The sequence below is a fragment of the Neolamprologus brichardi genome, chromosome 14 (assembly GCF_056152115.1).
Source record: "Neolamprologus brichardi isolate AB-2024 chromosome 14, ASM5615211v1, whole genome shotgun sequence".
Taxonomy (NCBI): domain Eukaryota; kingdom Metazoa; phylum Chordata; class Actinopteri; order Cichliformes; family Cichlidae; genus Neolamprologus; species Neolamprologus brichardi.
In genome coordinates, this window is record NC_142117.1 from 13,668,067 (window position 1) to 13,681,919 (window position 13,853).

Below are 13,853 nucleotides of genomic sequence, written 5' to 3' on the forward strand. Positions count from 1 at the left end.
CCAAGGCACTTCGAAGCACCCTGCACATTCATATTGAGTAGGGGTACTACTCAAGGTGAACTGCACTCCCCTTCCAATGCTGTTGCGGCTGAGCTGTATTCATTTAGCCACACAGGACAAACTTGGCTACACCAACTTAGGGCAGAGGTTGTGTGCTGCAGAATCAAACAGCAGGTATTGGACAGTCCCGGGGTCCCAGCACTGACATGAGAACTCCATCACAGACCATTAAACCTGCAGTCAGAGCCGAGGGAACGAGGGAACGCGAGACCGGCAGGGAATGAAAGACGGGGACTGTGACAGGCACACTGTGAAAGCGTGGAGACAGCTGAAGAGGAAAAGCAAAAGAGGAGAGACATGGGGAAAGAAAATCATTTCTGGTTTACACCTGCTCCTACCAGCCCCTCTGAGACAAGAGCATCTCCTTAGAAAGGCCTCTGTCAATATGACAATGTGGTGGACTGAACAGACGGCTTCTGTAGTGTAGCTGATGGACAAGTCGTGCAGAAACTTCAAAATTACTGTAAAATCCCGTCATCCTGACGCCTTCTTTTTCTTCACTCTCAGGTCTGTTTTGTAAATCTGGACCCACAGAAAACTGACTGTCGTGATGACAAAAGCGTCAAGGTAAGCAGATTTCTCCTCCACGCTCATTTGTTCTCTCCTTGCACCCCTTTTTTTTTTTTTTCCTCCTTCCTTCCCACTTTTCATCTCTCAGGAACTCTGGTCCTTGTATTTCACATACAATACATGCATTGGCTCAGTTGCCATGGATTCAAGATCATTACCCAAAATTAGAGGGATGATGTAGAAAATATGCAGATTTTGCAGTCTTTTGCAGCTGGTGGTGGCGGTGGTGGGCGATCAATGATCATTCCACATGGTTCAAGTCCTCTCACAGGAAGGATTTTATAATTATGTGTCTCTGACTTGGAACCGCAGAGAGCACATTATGTTCAGCTTTGAAGTGACTTGACTAAACGTGGTGTTGTTATCATCTAGTATTGTCTCTGTGCTTGGATTGTGTCTTGCAGAAATTGGCATCTGTGTCTCCAGATCTGCCAAAGCTTGTTGAGTTACTGACCGTCCACCAGCCGAAAGAAAATGAGATCTTACTGCTGGGTGGATTAGAAGCCACAGAAGCTTGCCAAGCACACCCACACCCCTCAGCTCAGGTAAGTTTGTAGTGGTTTTCTATTCGTTACAAGTATTTCCAGCCTTTGGCTTGACTGGCCGAGAGCACAAGCTGTTCTCGTACAGCAGCGCTGTGCGATTAGATGTGAACCTTTTGTCCTGGGAAAAAGACCCCACATGAGGAGTCCATTCGTTTTTCAAGCAATTCTTCCATTTTTAGTCTAGTAAAAGCATGTCCTCATCTTTTGAGGCACACGGCTATCTTGGCAAACACGAACTTCAGGTTTGACTTTTATTTTTGTGCAAAAAAAGCGATACGTGTTCCAAATATAGTCATGTGAAAACTGGGCCGGTAACAGATAACTGGTTTCAAAGTATGTCTGAATACAAAGCAGCAAACATCAAGAGTAAAACATTTCCATAAAAAAAAAGACATTTGGTTTGAACTTTTTCAACGCAAAGGATGCGTTCACACTTAATTCATCCAGATGCTACCGCAAATACGACTTTGTTCGAGTCAGATTTTTTTTCAGCAGGTGCGTGTAAAGAAAACACACCTGCAGGTACCGAGCAAAAAGTGGCTTTTTAATTCCATACTCTGAATTTTTAAACAGCATTAAAAATACATGCAGACACGTAGCTAACTAGTAAGCCTTTCTGTTGGTGTATTTGTCTTTAAATAAAAAAATTCCCCTGTTGCAGTTGCTTTTTTGAAGCTCATCCAATAAATAAATGTTTAAAACTGCTGTGAGAATCAATAAACAGCCCTAGGAGCCTACACAGCCTATTAAACTTTCATTAGCAGGTCCGAAGCAATTCATAGTATATCAAATATAAGGAAGAAAAACAATGGCAATAGAGCTGTATAATGTTTTAAGAGATTTATAGTAAAGTTTGTGACTATATGTGTTAACTGTGCTTACCTATGTGTTGTCTGTAGTAGGTTTTTTTAATACTTTTAGACCTTTGGATACATTATATACTGAGTATGTGTGAGCGTACATAAAAGTTGTCTGTGCTCCGTTCAGGGTGGGCAGAGATGCACAGGTGTGTGCCTGCTTCAGTGTTCAGGGAAGAGACGCTCCACACAGCCTGGTAGCATCATCTTTGAGATCAACAAGTTCCTGATCGGCCTCCAGTGGGGAAAAGAGCGGCAGTGTCAGCAGGGCAAAGCGGCTGGACAGCGCCTCGATGATGACACCAATCGCTCTATCTCATCCATAGAGGAAGACTTCCTGACGGCCTCAGAACACTTGGGAGATGACAGCGAGGACGACGGCTTCAGAAATGGTGAGTACAGCAGGGTTTGTTTTCAGCTGGGTAAAAATTATAATTATTGTTGCACTCAGAAATGTATTTTCTCTAAGGGAAATTTTAATTTGACACAGAGTCAGTGGAGGGCAAATCGGGATAATATTCTACTGTTGATGTGACATTTTGGAAACCGGTGGTGCTGCTTCCTAATCGGTGTAGACGTTTGTCATTCTCTCTTTCCACGGCTTTTATTTTTTCCCCTGTCTGTTCACAGAGCCAGAGAGCGGTGACCTGGGAGAGAGCGTGCCAGAAGCTGCACAGAAACACTGTGTCAGACTTGCAAGTCATCGGGGACAGCTGGCACGTCATCAGCAAAGGGAGGATGCCGAGGTGAAAAAGGAAGGGCATCAGCGAGCAAGCATCCAGACTAAAGAGTCAGCGGGGTACTACGCCACCAATCTGGCTGAGTCGGTACTGCAGGATGCCTTCATACGGCTCTCTCAAGATGAAACCTCCTTTGCCTCAGAGGCAGCCATCAGTGTGTCCCTCTCTAGTTGCCCTCCCAACTTCAAGAGCCCTTCAAAGACTAAACAGCCTTCCCAACAGCACACTTGCTCTTTTGAACTCCCTAAAATTGTCATTGTTCAGAGCCCAGACAGCGCTGACGGGGCTGCAGAATGGCCGGAGAACCAGGTGCCTCACGTGCCCGACCACGCTACCAAAACTGGAGAAAAGCAACAGATTGAGACGCAGGCTCACAATCCCCATGACAATGGCGGACACGTATCCAAACATGTAGAGGTGGCTTTGGCCTGTGCTGCCAATGTTATTGGCACTATTACTACCCCGCAGCTAACAGAACAGCTCGCCATGGAATCTGCTTCGGAAGAGGACGTCGATGAGGAGCTGCAGGAACCAGAAGATAAAGAAGAGTACTCCTTCTCCTCAGCTATGTGTGGCATGGCTCAGGTAGCCGGCGCTGTCGCAGCTGTGGACTTAATGGAGGAGCCCGGAGACGGCGGCGATTCGGACACAGATCCCGCTGAAAGTTACACAGCGTCCCGCGGTCTGCTGTCTGCTGCCGAGGCCTCCGCAGCCTTCACGCTGCACTGCAGCGTGGCAGAGGGAACCAGCGTTGAAGCGTTTCGTGCCAACATTGCTGAAGTCCTGCATCGGGAAGCGGCTGAGGTGCTGACTCAGCCACAAGGCTACAGGAGTGTAGCCCATCTGCTGGAAACCACGCATAACAGGATAGTAGATGGCATTACGTTTTCGAAAAAAAGCTACACGGATGAAAGGGAGGTGGATGAATTAATAAATGAAGTGGCAGACAGTCTATTCAAGCATGCTTTAGAGAAGGCAAAAAAGAAAAAGGAACTGGAGGGTACCGGGAAGGAGGCGCCAAGCTTTCAGGTATTTCTGCAAGACAGTGTCAACAATCTGCTGTTTGATATTCTCTGCCTGACACAGAAAAAGATCAGCCATATCGCCACGTGTGACCAAGGGTCACGCGACACACGAGAGGGTGATGCTTGTGTTAAGGAACCTGCTAACATCAAGGAGGACGCCAAGGATCCATTAAGCCAATTACAGTGCTTATTTGGGCATAATGAGAATCTAAGCAGCGTGCTGCACTGCACAGATAAGTTATCCACAGTTGCAGGGCTGAAGGAGAAATATGCGCTTGAGGAAGGTGATGTCATTGCATCGTCCTCAGCAGCAAACATCAAAGAACAACAGCAGCAGTCATTGTGCAGACAAACTCAGTCTAAACCCACTTCCTTGCCAGCCAAAGACTTTTCTGACAGCCAGCAGGGCAGTGGTGCAATCAGAGAGCCTTTAAGTGAAATCCCAGTTCAGGTCACAGAGAGGAGAGGACGACTGGGGACAGGCAGTGACAGCAGACAGGCCTCTCTGACACCTCAGTCCTCCCTGAACTCTTTCAGAATAGACTCAGAGTCCAGGACACCAATTACTTGCTATGCTGATGATTTGGCTTCCACGGTGGTGTCTATGGCCACAGAACTTGCAGCAATCTGTCTAGAAAACTCCACTGGGAAACAGCCCTGGTTCTGTGCCCTTAAAGGGTCCTCTGCTGAAGTCCCCGAGGGCTATTTGATCCCTGCTTGCCGCACAGTACTGAGGAGAAAAGAGGGTCAGAACAGCAATTCAGCTTCCAGAAAACATCGGGCGCCCCGCCTAAGTGAAATTAAAAGGAAAACTGAGGAGCAGCCAGAGCTAATGGAGCGGCTGGTCAACCGGGTGGTAGACGAGTCGGTAAACCCTGACGAACCGCAGGACCCATTTGCCCTCTTTGCCTCTGAGGTCACGGCTAGGATCCTGAACTGCCCTGAACTCAATGTGGTGGATACCTCCAAAACAGGCCAGCAGCGCAGCAGACTGCAGTGTGAGAGGTGGAGCCGTGGGAAGGCATCCAGTTATGAGAGCATTCCAGAAGAAGACGCGGACCCATCCGGCACACCCAACACTCTGGGCCCGGGCAGCCGGTTAGGTCAGAACTTGAGTCGCGGCAGCTCGATTTCTAAGCAGTCCAGCTGCGAGAGCATCACAGATGAGTTCTCTCGGTTCATGGTTAACCAGATGGAGACAGAGGGCAGAGGCTTTGACCTTCTGTTGGACTACTATGCAGGGAAGAATGCCAGCAGCATCCTGGCTGCTGCTGTACAGCAGGCTGCATCAAAGAAAAACGGCCACCTTAATGTCAGGGCGTCATCGTGCCTGTCTAAACAGTCGAGCACCGAGAGCATCACAGAGGAGTTCTACAGGTTTATGCTTCGGGATATGGATAAGGAAAACAAAGAATATGGCATTGCAAAGACTAAAGAGTGGAGCAACAGCCTGTTCCCACCTCCTCTAAGAACACCCTTCTGTATACGTCAGTCTTCGGTGCCAGACCGGCGCTCCTCAGACTCGCGCCTGACTGTCAACTCGCCCATAAAAGCAAACTCTTTTGATGGATTTGCGCGGAATGTGCACGGGGACACATTAAATATCTTCCCCACCAACTCTGTGTCAGCCACAGGACTGTGCAAGTCAGACTCATGCCTCTATCAGAGGGGTAAGACTGACCAGATTACTGATATGCTAATTCATGAGACCTGGTCAAGCTCTATCGAGTCCTTGATGAGAAAGAACAAGATCATCGCTGATCCTGAAGACAGTATTGATTTGGAAGCTGCAGGAGACTTGCAGCCCCATGTGCAGCAGTTTGCCAATCGCCTGGCAGCTGACATAGTGGATATTGGCAAATCTGCGCTGGGGGGACAGCAAGATGTAGGTGGAGGCACACCTGGGTCACATCCACAGGCGCACATGCCTGTTGGTGAAAGGAGGAGGGGGTTCAAGCAATCCCATCTACGCTGTAGCCGAAGTAGGTTGAGCCAGGAGCAAGCTGGCAGCATCGGGGGAAGTGACAGTGGTTCAGCCTGCATAAGGGGCCCCAGAAATGTGCCGCTGATCCACATCGAAGGAGATCAGCGAGATGAAGAGACTGTCTCAAACCCTGAAAGAACAGGGGGACATCAAGAAGCGTCCTCAGACACGCCGGCTACCAAGCATACGGAGAGAGCTCCCACCAACAGCAGCAGGTATTACACTGCTCACAGGCTTTTGTGTGAGAGTCTGACCCCTCCTTCTTCAGGCAGAGTTTTCTTTAATAACCCTGCAGCAGAATAGTCATCTACTGGATGTGAAACGTAGAGATCAATCTCTCTGACAAGAGTAAGGGAGAGAATTTAAAAAAGTGCTCGACTATTTTTAAACATCAAGTATGAAAATCTGGACTAAACACATAAAATGCAGGTGTACAGTGCTATTTATAGAGTTTGATCAAAGCTTAGCGGGCACGCAGAGGATCTATTTACTGGGTGAACTAATCTATTTTAGCAGGTTTGTCTAGGCTGTGACTCACATTGTCTGGGTGATGTACTGTGTGTGCAGAAAGCTTTTAGCAGCTTCATCCTTTATCCACAGAGTGGCCGCTGAAGTCCCCTTTATCGGTACAAGCTGCACTCACACTAAGATCACAAAACACTCACTGATTTTGAAATAGATAGATTCGGAACTGAGATTCTACCGAGACAGCCAAAATGACAAAGAATTTTAGGGCTGCATTGTCAGATACACGAGTAATTGAAACCAGACTGACGTTTTAGTAAGACAGGGACTCGGCATGGTGGTGAGATTTATTCTAATGCTGTAAATGTCTTGAGGGGGCTTTCACGGGAGACAGCAGATTGTAGGACTGTCAAGGAGAACATTTTTAATTCACATTTCTAGGGTAACAAAGACTGCATGTTTCCATTTGGACCCAAATGACACCACTAAAGTGTATGAGCAGCATCGCTAATGTTCAAGAGAAGCCGATAAGTGGAATGTATGAAAGCTCAACGTAGAGTTTTATTGTGTTTTTTGATAACGCTTGATAAAACGTGTAATCCAGAAACAAGTGGAGTGCATGTGTTTGTCCCTTGTGTGCGAGTGCAAGTCAGTCACTCGCCTATTCAATAAAACCCGATTTCCCTGCAGAATTGAGGATGGCAGCTCTCAATCATCTGATTATGACTTAATTTAATCAGTGTCCTGGAAAAAAAAGAGCTGAAAATCCAACAGTGCCCATGAGAAATGCAGTGTGCTGATGCATTAAAGATATTCAAAGGAATTAGCTTTCTTTTTAATAATCATTTCACACTCCAAAGGCATTTGTCATTTGTAGAAAGTTACTGTTTACAGTAAGACATGATCCCGATATGGGCTTATAGAAAGGAGGTTAGTAGTAACAAATCTGGGTGTCTGCGTAACATTAGTAGTGCATAGAAGAGCAGGAACAGTAGCCAACGTGACCAAAGCATTGCCGCCGACATTGTGGACATCTTGCGGTTTGCTCTCTCCAGCAGTGACAGGGACAGGACAGCCGTGGCTGTGGCTGCAGTAGTGAAGAGGGACAAGCGTTCTATGAGTGCTAGCAGTGAAGAGAGCATGGGGAGCTGGTCTCACATAACCCCTGAAGATGACCCCCACGAGGAGACCAGTAGTTTTATCCACCTGAGCGAGGGGTCAGTAACTGCTGCTCTTTTGATACCGCTCCAAACGCTGCTGCTCACACCCTCACCCTGCTCTCATTGGCCCATTGCTACTAACTGTGTTCTCCTGTGCCAATGCCAATTTACTCCCTGCCGCTCCAGTATCCACACCTGCTAATGCAGTGTATGGCAAGAGAGCTCGCTCTGCAAAGCCATACAGGGCCAGATCTCCTCCTGCAGCAGTAGGCTGCAGTGGTGCAAGAGCTCTTATACCATGGATCAAAAGGCCAGCTCATAACATCCACTAAACCATTCTCTGCTTCATCAAATTCTCATTTATTTACCCAACTAATCACCTATTAAAATAAGTTTATGGTGTAAGGTCCCCTTTTTCCTTAAAACAAAAAGAAGAGATGTATACCATAATGATTCATTTAATTTCTCAAACTGGACAATCACTGACCTGGGCAGTTCTGAGAGTTAATAGGAAGTAGCAAGGTACTGTGTTCAGAGCAAGAGTAGTTGTGCGCACCACCATAACACTGCAACCTCTCCATCTACCTGCTTACTTTAACTCTGCCTCATCCCTGATCTATGTTGTGACACAAGGGCACGGCTGCCGGCCTTGCCTGTCCACCCTCTCCACCTAACTGCCTCCAAATATGCCTCATCCCCATTTCCAGACAGACCAGCTGCCAGGCAAAAAACACAAATCACCAGCTCTCCCAGCTTCAGTGCCCAGTTCTGCTGCAGCTGCTATTTATATGTTAATCACCAGCTAATAACATGACCCGCATCCCTGCGCTTGGACATTGTTTTCTTCACAAGTGAACGATCGTGTTGGATGTCTCGAGACATCATTTAAATGACACTTTTGCTGTTTTTTTGTTTGTTTGTTTTTTCCTTCCTAGGAATGGGACCAGCAGCACGTCTAGCTTAGGCCTGGTAGACCTGGATTCTTTTTCTGATGTTCCCTCTCAAAGCACAGTAATCCAGTATGTTTCTGCTATCACTGTATTTCTCATTATGTCTCTGGTGTGTCAACAGTGACATTTTTAATACACACAAACCTTGCAGGTATTATTTTCTCTCACACATGCTCAACAAGGATATTAAGCGTCATTCCAGAACAAATAACAATTTTCTGTTTAACAGACAAAAGCCTTTTGAATTTTCTGCATTTATTCTGTTCTGTTTCATTTGTCTAAACAGTAAATAATCAGGTTAACAGTGCAGATTTTTTTTAAAAAATATCCAAAAAGGTTTGTAATTTAGTGAACTATTAAAAAAATCTTATTTTAAAACCCTGATTCCACAAATGTTTGCAGGCTTCATAAAATAAGAGAATTCTGTGATTTTTCAAATGTTACAAACCCACATTTTGCTCACAACAGAACATAGAAAACATATCCAGTGTTTAAACTGAGAAAATGTTGCATTTTTTTTTTTTAAAAAAAGAAAAAGGGTCACTTTGATGGTCGAAGATGTCCCCCCCCCCCCCCCCCCCCCCCAAGAAAAATGGTCATGTTTGCCACTGTGCAGCCTCTCCTCTCCTCTGCTGTTCAGCAGTCCTGAGTTGTCTTTTTTCATATTGTTTCATCATGCACCAGATGTTGTCAGCTGGCAAAAACTCTGGACTGGACTCCTGTTGCTGAAATATGCAAGGCCTTCTCTGAAAGTGTTGTCATCTGGATGTTGCTCTAGACTGTGTATACCTTTCAGCACTTTCTAGATTACGTCACACGTCTTCTTCTGCGCATGATAGTTTTAACCTGCATTTGCGGATGGCACGGTGAACTCACAGACAGCGATATCTGATTTCCACACAGCATCCTGTTTTTAATGTAGAGGGCCTGAAGATCGCAGGCATCCAATATTGATCTTCAGCCTTGGTCCTTGTGCACAAATATATGTAATTATATTTTAATTACATGAAAATAAATACTGTTGCATTGCTTTTAGGTTACCAGAACATGTGCAACTTTGCAATTAGCGAGCTTTCAAGATGTGCTTGTATCCAGATTTTGTTACCTTTGGAGAGCCAGGCTTGATGCTTTTCCTTGCTATAGCATTGCAAGTTGGTTATTTCCCACTTAAGCATTAATGGTACTGCTTTTCCCAAAATTTCAAACTGCTTCATTAATGTATGTCAAACATATGTGAAACTTTTAGTCTCCATTATTTTCTTTCTTTACAGCGAGGAGACTGAGAGATGCCACCTGGCAGGAGCCAAAGAGACTGTATTTGGTGAGTGCAGTTTCAAATTTGTAGTCATCAATGGTGTTATTTAGAAACTGGCTAATTTAGTGGATATTAGCTATTTATCAATTTGCTGGTATTGGTATTTATTAACTGTTAAAAAAAAATCAAAAAGTAGAGAAATGGCATTTAATGAAATTATGAGTGTTGATGTCGCATAGTTTGTCCACCAGAGGACAATCTGCAACTTCCCTACTGGCAACACAGCACAATCTCAATTCAGTTCAATTAACAGTCACCTCAAGGTGCTTTATATTGAAATGTAAAGACCCTGCAATAATAGAGAGAAAACCCCAACAATCATATAACCCATTATGAGCAAGCAGTTGGTGACAGTGGAAAGGAAAAACGTCCTTTTAACAGGTCGAAACCTATTAGTTGATCAGCCAGAGATTAATAATGAAAAACAATTTAATGCAAAGTGGTGTACAACAACCAGCTGATCTGAGCAGACTTGGGTGAGTAAATGAATAAAAACACGCAACAAATGTTGGATCGTGTGTGTGTGTGTGTGTGTGTGTGTGTGTGTGTGTGTGTGTGTGTGTAAACAAAACACTGATCGATATATTGGAATGTCGGATTTTTGAATCGCCAAATAATTGCTCTTAAAATCTTAAAGTGTTATATCCACTTGTGAATTATACACCTTCCTCAGTTTAAACATCTTATTACTCATCAGGAACTCTTGAGGGATTCAAGGCAGAGTGCTGTGATTAAGCCTCAAAAATTACGCACGCACACGCACGTGTGTGTGTATTCATATCTTCATAAAATCTTAAAGGTCCATTGTTCCAGAAGTGTTTCATCTCAAAGATTATCATTGTTTAAAGACGAAGCAAAACTGAGCCCAGGAGAGCTGAACATGCTGCGTGACTACATGCATTTTCTTTTGATGTTTCAGTGAGTTTAGAACTGGCTGAATTGTCTGTGCACCCCAACACTGCTTTGTTAGTGAGGACAGTATAGCTATCATCAAGGTGTTATTCAGTGCTGACTCGTACTACGTTATGCCATATTATATTTGATCTGTTAGAGAGCAGTTCAGCAAGAACAGCAGGCGACGGAAGCATCAGGGAGCTGTTGGTGGTAAACTGTGACCTCGAGCCAGAGTGCATGGACCTGGAGCTGAGAGTGGCTCTACAGTGGATCGCTGCCTCGGAGCTGGGCCTTCCTGCTCTCTACTTCAGGAAGTCCAAAGAGAAGAGAGTTGCAAAGGTAGGCAAAGCTGCTGGCTTGTCAAATAATAAATTTATAAGCAGATCATGTTACTGATGTATTGTTTTTGCTTTTTGTTCTGGTCATTTTCTTACCTGATTTAACTGTGGGGGGGAAAAAAAATAAATCTAAAGCTCATGAGACTGTACTTTTTTTTTTTTTTTTTTTTTTTTTTTTTTTTTTTGTCCCAGTTCCTGAGGGTAGTCCACCTGATGTCTCAGAAGGCGTGGAGGATTGCAGACTTGTTTGGCGCTGTGGTTCAGTTCTGTAAGCTGCACGAGAAAGCGGAAGAAGCGGGCAAGTCTCTCCAGTCAAGCCTGTTCGATTGGCTTCTGGAGACACTTTAGGACACTTGCCACCTCTAATCGCAAACAGTAACAATACAAGCTCACTCATTCGCTCACATTTGTAACATGTTCCTGTTTGCGCGTGTATTGTCTCATCACACCAAGTGTCTCCTACTGAGAGCTGAAAGCACGACGCAATCGGCATACTTGAGAAATTCATACCTCTCACCCTTGTCCAGTTGGACCGATCTCCCTTTAACGAGAGCATGTTCTTGTTTCCAGAGTTACCTCTCTAGCGACATGCACGCAAACACACGGCAAACTGTAGGTACACGGGTTGGACGTTCCTGATGGGAATGAATGAGCCCTCCAGTGATCATAGTCAGCAGGTTCTAACTGCTCCAGGTTATATAGAAAATATATATTTACAAATTCACACAGTCGAATCATGATTTTATTTATTTATTCACTCAGAGAAAGGCACCTATAGGACATACTGTAGGAAAATCAGGTTGTAGCCTTCCCGCAGCTCAACATGGTCAAACCTTTTGTATTAAAACTACTTTTAAAAGAGGCTCTTTAAATCTAAGCCCAAAAAAGCCCTGACACTTTCTTCTGATGGTCACATTGAAGTACACATTTACTTAATGTAAGTAAAAGGTCCAGATTTTTGTTGTGTCCATTGGCTAACGTACCACCTCTGTTGTGACTTTGAAACTCAGTACGTATGATATTTTATTCATGTTACTTAAGAAGGGATTATTTTGGATAGCTGTACTGTATATACTGTAGATTTTGAACTGCTGCACCTTGGAGTAGTGGACCGCTCCTTTAGCTTTTGCTATGTCTAAAAAGACAGAGTAAGGTTTGTAATGTTGAATTTGTATGTGGATTTGGTCAGTATATTTCTCTACTTAGTGGTAATCTTGTGTTACAACACCATCGCGGGGGGAAAAGCACATGACACAGCTGTAAACTTGGTCACAGTAGAAATGAATGTATTTATCTTTTGACATCAATAAATTTCTGTGATGTGAAATAAGAGCAAGTGTTGTGTCATTTGTAAACCAGGGAAAATAAAATCTCAATATTCAGGGGTACATTTATGCACACTATTACACTCCATTGAACTGTTTCCCCAAAAAGAGAGAGAATTAAAACTACTAAACACAACCATACTGATAGGTTTATTTATTGTAGTTTGCATTCAGGAACAGTGCTGTATACATCACAGTTGTATACAACTGTATAACGCCAATTCAAAACAGCAGTCTCCTGCAATATTAGAAACCCCAAGAAACACACAAACCCCTGTGAGCAAGGTCTCTGTGACAGTGGGAAAGAGAAACTCCCTTTTAACAGGAAGAAACCTTTGGTAGACAGAACCAGGCTCAATGAGTGGCAGCCATCTGCTGTGACTGGTTGGGGGTGCGGGGAAAGAGAAGGTAGTATGAACAAAAATAATGGCTGACTTGCAGTGGTGGTGTCCTATTACAGTCCCACATTTTAATTGAATGAGCTCTTTAGAAAGAGACATTTTCTCACAAAGACAGACTGCGTGGCTAGGTGCTTGATTTTATACACTTAAGACACTTGAATTTAAAGATTTAATACCGTGGCCCTATAGCTCTGTTCATGTAGTGTAGCTGGGTCTAGCACAAATCTATAAGAAGGTATAAAGGTTTTATAATCTTAATCTACATCTCCCTATCATAAAAAATCCATAAGACCATATTTCAACACAGAGCTTTAAAGTAGCAATTTGAGAATTCCCAAACATCATAGTTTTTAGTTGTGTGATAATGCGGGGACTTGGCGAGAAAAACGCTGTTCTAACATGCCAGCTATGACAGACACTTTATAGAGCTGCCTGCCAATTTTCCATCAGTTTCAAACCACCAGCTTTTTGATGAGCTCTCGAAAGAAGATAAAGATATCTGATTGAACATCATGTTTGGGAGATTTAAAATCCATATGTCAATACAGAGAATTTCAGTCACAGACTACAAAAGGATAGTCAATGTATTTTCAGTCTGGGTTGGACAATAAATCTGCAGTTTGAGTGATGAAGAACAAGAAATTCTTTATTGTCAAAGCAAAGGTGAGTGCTAATTAACTAATGGTAGGCAGCTACCCAACAGTATTTAGAGGTTTCAGGGTCACTACAGTCAACACTGTGGGGCAGTAGTTGACAGGTTAGTAATATGTTAGTTGGGTGTACACAATGTAACATGACATAAATCTAATCAGAGCTTTTTTCCAATGTCAGTTTAAATTACCCGTGACTAACAACCTTAGTGTGGACAAGGAGGAATTTATGTGATTTTTACATTGCTCTTGTATGGAAGGGACTTTGCAAGCGTTGCTGTGTGATTTGTTTGTCACTGTGAACTAAGTCACAGACTCATTCAGCATGTTGTATAGCAAAAAATAGTGGTGGGAAGCAAAGGAAAGCCTGTGTTTTCTCATCAGGTGGGCACTCCTACAATGATGTGAAGTTACCTGAAAACCACCAATAAGCTTGTCGCAGATTTCTGTGCATGCGCCAACACGATGGTTTTAGGAGGTAGATGCAAAAATGTTTACAATTGCTGTTGTTGGAGTATGACACAAGTTATGTAGCTAGTTTCAAAACAACAATACTGAGCAGAAGTCTAAACCC

The 13,853-nt window shown here is 44.0% G+C and overlaps 1 protein-coding gene across 2 annotated transcripts in view; it reads left to right on the forward strand.

Annotated features, from left to right (window-relative positions):
* sphkap (SPHK1 interactor, AKAP domain containing) overlaps window positions 1-12,192 on the forward strand; it is a 30,063-nt gene extending 17,871 nt beyond the window's left edge. Inside the window, exons 4-12 of one of the 2 annotated variants that reach the window (XM_006799899.3) lie at window positions 568-627; window positions 1,035-1,175; window positions 2,163-2,424; window positions 2,663-5,996; window positions 7,302-7,463; window positions 8,342-8,425; window positions 9,628-9,677; window positions 10,723-10,904; window positions 11,096-12,192. In XM_006799899.3, coding sequence (XP_006799962.2) covers window positions 568-627; window positions 1,035-1,175; window positions 2,163-2,424; window positions 2,663-5,996; window positions 7,302-7,463; window positions 8,342-8,425; window positions 9,628-9,677; window positions 10,723-10,904; window positions 11,096-11,251 — 4,431 coding nt within the window. In that variant the 3' untranslated portion in view covers window positions 11,252-12,192. The remainder of the gene's footprint in view (window positions 1-567; window positions 628-1,034; window positions 1,176-2,162; window positions 2,425-2,662; window positions 5,997-7,301; window positions 7,464-8,341; window positions 8,426-9,627; window positions 9,678-10,722; window positions 10,905-11,095) is intronic. The other variant, XM_006799901.3, reaches the window with a different exon arrangement.
* Window positions 12,193-13,853: the final 1,661 nt, after the last annotated feature.